The sequence below is a fragment of the Trypanosoma grayi genome, assembly GCF_000691245.1.
Source record: "Trypanosoma grayi strain ANR4 Tgr_969_V1, whole genome shotgun sequence".
NCBI classification, from domain to species: Eukaryota; Euglenozoa; class Kinetoplastea; order Trypanosomatida; family Trypanosomatidae; genus Trypanosoma; species Trypanosoma grayi.
In genome coordinates this window covers 1-6,318 of record NW_008826588.1, presented here as the reverse complement: position 1 = coordinate 6,318, position 6,318 = coordinate 1, and the positions used below count along the sequence as shown (strand labels likewise).

General features: G+C 53.7%; 4 protein-coding genes across 4 annotated transcripts; all 4 read left to right on the top strand.

Moving 5' to 3' along the window:
- Nucleotides 1-93: 93 nt before the first annotated feature.
- On the top strand, nt 94-1,860 carry DQ04_09691030 (hypothetical protein; the record flags this gene model as incomplete). The annotated part of the gene is made up of 1 exon (XM_009316022.1): nt 94-1,860. One exon carries the CDS (start codon nt 94-96, stop codon nt 1,858-1,860), a length of 1,767 nt encoding a protein of 588 aa, XP_009314297.1.
- Nucleotides 1,861-2,302: 442 nt separating this feature from the next.
- On the top strand, nt 2,303-3,742 carry DQ04_09691020 (hypothetical protein; the record flags this gene model as incomplete). The annotated part of the gene is made up of 1 exon (XM_009316021.1): nt 2,303-3,742. One exon carries the CDS (start codon nt 2,303-2,305, stop codon nt 3,740-3,742), a length of 1,440 nt encoding a protein of 479 aa, XP_009314296.1.
- Nucleotides 3,743-4,381: 639 nt separating this feature from the next.
- Nucleotides 4,382-4,789, top strand: DQ04_09691010 (hypothetical protein; the record flags this gene model as incomplete). The annotated part of the gene is made up of 1 exon (XM_009316020.1): nt 4,382-4,789. The coding sequence occupies one exon, from the start codon at nt 4,382-4,384 to the stop codon at nt 4,787-4,789; it is 408 nt and encodes a 135-aa protein (XP_009314295.1).
- Nucleotides 4,790-5,161: 372 nt separating this feature from the next.
- DQ04_09691000 (hypothetical protein) lies at nt 5,162-5,407 on the top strand (the record flags this gene model as incomplete). Its single annotated transcript, XM_009316019.1, has 1 exon — nt 5,162-5,407. One exon carries the CDS (start codon nt 5,162-5,164, stop codon nt 5,405-5,407), a length of 246 nt encoding a protein of 81 aa, XP_009314294.1.
- Between the last annotated feature and the right edge of the window lie 911 nt (nt 5,408-6,318).

Genomic DNA, 6,318 nt, shown 5'->3' with positions numbered 1-6,318 from the left:
GTTCTCTCACTGGTGGTTACTGTGTGCTTGGCTGCCCTCTGTTGTTGATTCTTGTGTAGGCCTTTGCGTCGAAGCGACTCTGACTGCAGTATCATGCTGGCGGTGCGCCACGTGCTGTTCGTTGTTGCCCTCCTGCTGCTGTGCCGGATTGTGCCGGCTGTTGGGGCGTCAACAAGGAACATGAAAGAAGTGAGGAAATATCTCAGAACTGTAATGGAAGTTGCACTGGAGGCAAAGCAATCTGCTGATGATGCATTCAACAAGGCTGAAGATGCTATGAATATGACCGAGAATGCACAGGAGGCTGCAAGGACAGCAAATGATGCGGCTGCTGATCTAAAAGCTGCTGTTAAAGCAATTGATTTGGATGCGGGTGTTTCTGATGCAGTTCAGAAAAAATCGCGGCAAGCGAGGCTAAAATGTTTTGACGTGATTTCACGCCTCAATGCTGCTGCAGGAAAGTTGGATGAGGCAAAGGGTGCGGCAAAGATGGCATATCAGACCGTCATGTCGGTTAATGAGAGAGTCAAAGAGGAAAAAGACTTGGCAGAGGGTTCACTCTCAGAGTATGTAAAGTCGATATCTGGTTTTGCAGAGACTACGGGAACTGCTTTGTTACAAGTGGAGGTTAATGCCGCATCTTCACGGGATGACTCAACGACGGCTCGGGAGAGTGCAATGGAGGCGGAGTCAAATGCGAAGCAGGCTGAAGAGCATTCTAAATTGGTAGTGGGTATCGGAAAAGACCGTGCGAGTGTGATGCGCACTGGTTTTAATAATGAGGAAGCAGAGAGATATGCTTCAGTCCTAGAGGAATCCGCTGGCAAGGCACTGGAAAAAGCTAAAGCTGCAGCGGCTAAAGCCAAAACTGCATTTGAGAACGCTGATAAGGCACTTCAGGCAGCTCAACAGATGGTGGAGGCTGTAGAAGCCGCTGAGGAAGCTTTTAAAAAAGATGCGGAACAAACTAAGAAAGGGGTCCTGCAGACAAAGAACTCTCAGAAGGGCATTCCGGTTCTCCCTGAGCAACATGAACATCTCAACGAGGAGTCTGCCAGGACCGACTCGGACGGAGATAAAAACAGGCAGGATGTGCCGCCTTTGCCACCACAGAAAGGACTTGAGGGAGAACTGCATCAAGGTGTGCTGCAGGGGCCCCCGGCAGATGCACATCCCGTTGACCCGGCGGTTCAACGCGGAGGGGGTAACAGACACCGGCAGGATTCTCCTGCAGGGGTGTTAGAGCAAAGACTGAGCGAAGGGAAAGCAGACGATCCTTCAGCCTTGTCAGCGGCGCCTGGAAGCGCAGAAGATCTGAACAGGGTTGCGAAGTTGCCACACAAAAAGCAGACGAGTGGAAGAGTCCCCGATCCTCAATCGAATGTGGATCAGCATGTCGTTGCATCGCAAGATGTTGCTTCTCCTGAACGGATTACACATGGATCGCCTTCCAGCACAAGTCCTGATCGTGGTGCTGCCGAAACTCACAATGAAGAAAGGGACAATACCGATGAGTCCCCTAATACCGATGCAGAATCTACGGACTCCACTGCAGCAGGCGAGACACACAGTGCGTCAGGTGCCGCTTCGGCTACTGATGCAATGAATGCCCCACCAGGAGCGGCAACAATGGTGGAAGACTTTACTTCTAACAACGAAGGTGCCGATGGGAAGGCGATGTCTCCAGTGGAGGTCCCATCGAATGCGGCCACTACTGCTCCTACACTCGCACTGAGCGGGATCAGCAGCGGAGTAAGCACCAACCAAGATGCGGACGGTGACGGTCGCTCGGCTTGCGTGAGTGCGCTGCTGCTGCTGCTGCTGCTGCTTGCGGTGATGGTCTGCGTGGCTGTGGAGTGAAAGCAGCCTGGGTGTGTGTGCGTGTGGTGACGGTTCTTTCTTGCGTAGTTGGGCTGAGGGTTCTGGGCTACCTCACCGACTGAATAATACAGTTCTCTCTTTTTCGTGTTTTCGTTTCCTTGCTGACCCGTTAGGGGCGTAATGCTGCTGTCCTCGACGACACGCACTGTGCTCTGCGTTGTCTTTTGAGGACGTGTTTTCTTTTTTCTTTTCTTTAATTTTGTTTGGGCTTGGCTTTGCGCGGTGCTGTGCGCCGTTTCACTAGCTGTCTCTCCTGCTTGGCTAGTATCTTTCCTTAATGGATTCCTTTTAAATTATTGTCTTCATGCTCTGTGGTGTTTCTGTGTGTTGGTGCTGTTCCGCACCACGACGTGTGTGCATGCTACACTGTGCCTCTCTGTTCCTGTCGAGAAGATTCATTTCTACTGCAGTCTCACCGATTATGATGAGGATGATGGTGCACCGCCCTCTGTGCGTGTTTGCCCTCGTGTTGTGCTGGGCGTCTTTTTGCGTGACGGCTGCTGCTGCAGAGGGCGGTGTTGTCGGTTCCCTGCCAGCCACAGCTGCTGCGGGTATTGAGGCGAGGATGGCTGAGAAGGAGGCGGGCTTGAAGGAGAAAGAGAAGGAGGAGGAGGAGGAGAGTGACGGTCAACTCATCGTTCCTCGCTCTCCCCCGCACAAAGATGCTCAGGCTGCACTGCGGATGGCGAAAGAAGCAGCAATGAAGGCCAAGCAGGCATTGGAGGAGGCCAAGGTGAATGCTGATGCTGAAAACAGCGTAGCGACGAAATCTTTGCGTTTAGCTACACTGGTCAAAAAGGCTATCGGTGCGTTGAATGGAGTTATTGGGTATTCAAGACAACCCCCGCAAAAATCAAAACGAGGTCCAAACGAAGCGTATATAACGCATGCAAATGAAGTCAAGCGGGAAATTGTGGAGGTGCTTCTGAGAGCTGAAGAAGTAAAAACAAATGCTGGAATTACACTGCAGAAGACCAAGGACGCAGTGTCGAAAGCAGACGAAGCGCTTCAGCACGTCAGTCGGGCGGAGGCGAATGCAAAAGGTGTGGATCAGATTGTTAAGGATGCAGTGGGTGCTGCAAAGGCAACAGTGACGGCGGCAAAGGCCTTAGCTGACAATTGCCTTCTTCAGGTGGAGAGGGCATACAATACATCGGTGGACACGACGCAGGTAGTGACCGAAACAGATACAGCAGCGCGGGAAACTTTCAGCGTGGGAGATACACTTATTAAACCGGACAACACGCATAAATGGAGTGACAAACTGAGTGGTGTGTCTCAAAAAGCGAAAGCAGTCCATGACAGGATTCAAAGATTAATCCCAGTATTCGGAGATGTGAAATATTTTTGTGCCGAAGCAGCAAAGAGTGCCGATAAAGTGTTGGCCTCCATTGAGCGTCAGCTGCGGACAACTCCAACTGCTGTGAAAGAAAGTGTGTCTCCTCAGTCAAAAGCTGAGGCCGTGCTGAAGGAAACACTGCAGGAGTTGAAACAACTTCAGGAACAAGCGGGGAAGTTGGACGCGCCTGAGATTAAAGAGATTACAGAAGAGATTATAGAGGAGCAGCAGGAACAGGGTTCAGCGGTGAGGGATGAGCAGAGTCTTCCGCCACAATCTGAGGGCGGTGCTGCAGTAGTTCCTGGGAAGAAGGATGGCTCACGTCCCTCACCAACAGAGGCCACCACCGTTCCTGTGGCTGTGGCTGATGCTACACCTGAGCATGAAGCTACGTCTGCTCCCGCCGTCAACAGCTCTATGGCTGTCGAGGAGCTTCTTGCCAGCAATGGTGATGGCGGCAGCAACCCTGCGTTGGTGTATGCACCACTGCTGCTGCTTCTGGCCTGTGTGTCTCTCTGGTAAGACGTGTCTCTCTCTGTGTCTGTGTGCGCAGAGTGTGATGATGATCCCTCCGTAATTGAGCTGGGTGCTGAGGACTCTGCTCTCAATTTATAAAGATTCATGTGTTGTAGTTTCACTGCTTGCTTCATGTGGCCAGTCGCCAATAAGTAAACCCTGACGACACTCATTGTGCTCGATGTCGTTGGTGGAAGTTCTTTTTTTCTTCTTTTCCTTTGCTTGGGAGTTGTGTTTCGCTCGGGGCTCCGCATCTCCCGCTGGCTGTCTGCTCCGGTGGCTGACTCCCACTTCGGTGTGGGCCACACATTTCCCTCCACCGGGCGGCGGGCATACACCACACATGGGCGAATACGGGCAGGGGCGTTGTGTTCAGTGTGACTCACGCACAAATAACTAGAGAGATATCTAACTGGGCTTTTTCTTTTCTAGTTTGTGTTTGTTAATGCTTTATGGGGTGCTAATTTTCCTTTGGGTTGTGTGCTTGTCCCGCCAGTAATTCTTTTTCTCTACGTGCCTCGCGTATCCACTGACTTCCCCTGCGCTGTGCTGCTGCCCTCCTCCGCTTGGAGTGGGTGCGACTGCTCTGTGTCCCTCTCTCTTCCTTTGCTCTGCAGGCCACAGCAACCAGGGGTTGTATCAAGCATGACGATGTGCCGTGTGCTGCTTTGCGTGTGGGTCCTCGTGCTTTGCTGGTGCAGCACGCCCCTCTGCGTGACGGCTGCTGCGGCGGGTGTGGAGTCCGTGGAGAGAGGCACAGTAAGCAGAAGACGCCGCTGCGGATGCGGTGCTGGAAGCGCAGCTCGCGGTGCTAAGTGTAGAGGGTGCGGCGAAGTACGCAGGGGCTGCGTTGGGCAATGTGAAGGAGGCACATATGAGAGCTTCACCGAAAGAGGGAGTGTGAGCAAGGTGGCGGCAAGCGCCCAGGAGGCAGTAAGGAATTTACGTCATGGTGGAAGAAAGAGCCGATCAGGCAACGCTGTGGGAAAGAGAGGTGGACAGTTTGTCTCTGAAAGCACGAGAAGCCAAGGAAGAGGCGGCGAGTGCTGCTGAGAGATACCAGGGGCGGCGCAACTGGCCGATGAGGCAGTGAAGAAATGCGGGGAAGCAACGAGAAACACCCGGGCGGCAGGAAGACTTGCCAGTGAGACAGTGCAAAGCGCTAAGAAGGCAGAGAGTAGCGCTGAGAGAGTAAGTGAAAAAGCTGTGCTTGTAACTTCATCGGCTGGGTGGAGTCTCCAGCATGCGGATGCTGAGAAGAGTGCCGGTGCGGCAGTGGCAAATGCTGCGGACACAAAACAGAAGGCAACTCAAGCCGTGGTGTGGAGGCAAAGGCTGCAGCAAAGATCACTGGGGATATAGTGGGTGAGGTTGAGGGGGGTTGCAACCCTTGCGGAATCGGCAGAGAGGTATGCTCTGGCTGCGATGAATCAAGCCATGGATGCGAAGGCCGCAGCGGATGCTTGTATTCACTCCCAAGTGAAGTTCCAGAATGTGCCCGCAGTAGTAAAGGTGCAGGAGGAGCCGAAGGGACCCGCACGCAGTCCTGTCCCTGCTTCTTCTTCCTCTGCTCATTTTGTTAATGGTACTGAACCTGCACGGCTTAAGGCGGAAGGCCCGGAAGACGGATGCGCCGACAGCCCGTGCGGAGTGGCCTCTGTCTCCGAGTAAGGACACGACCGCAGGGACGGAAACTGTGGTGAAGGGTTAGAGGCTGCGTGGACGGCGATACAGTGGCAATGCGGACAGCAGCAATAGCCCTCTCTCTGGGTGTGTGCACTGCTGCTGCGGCTGCTTCTGTGCTGTGCGGCTGCGTGGCAACCCGCGTCTGTCTGTGCCCGGGGGACACTGATGCCGCGGTCGTGTTTCTGTTGAATCGCAGTGTCTGTACACTTAGTCGGTGATATTCGTATGTGGGGTTCAGTCGCTGTTCCGGTGTGAGCCTGCCGCTGATAAATGAACCTCCGGCAGGTACTCTCTGTGCTCTGCGTCGTTTGTGTGGATCCCTTTTTTGTTTCTCGTTGTGGTGAATTTCTGTTGCACCTAACTGTTTGTTTCTTGTAAAGTCCTTTCTCCTCCAACTGAGTCTTTTTTGGTGCTTCGTACTTGTCAAAAGTGCCATTCCGTCGTGCTGGGGGTATGCGTCGCACACGATGAAATACGGTCGGGTGCTTTGACGTGCGTTTGGGCATACACGCATCCACCCAGAGGGAGGTGCCTCACTAACCTTGCTGTTGTCTCCTCTCTTTTTTGTGGTTTTTTTTTGTGGTGACTTCTTTCCGGTTGGCTCTGCGCTTCTCCTGGTGGTGCGTTCTCTTCCCAACAAGTTGTTACTGTTGGGTTTGACTCCCCTTTGCATGGTGCGTGGCTGATGTGTCTGTTGCGCCCTCCCCTTCCCCTGCATGTGTGCGCTACCTTATCATCCCTCCTTTCCCCTCCTGCAGACCAGTGTGCTCAGCTGAGTTCGTGACGATGACGCGCTTCGAGCTTCTGGGCGTGCTGGCCCTTCTGCTGTGCTGCGGCTGCGCCGCTGCGGATGACCGGCAGGGGCTGCGGCTGCAGGCGGCTGCTGCCGTGGCGAC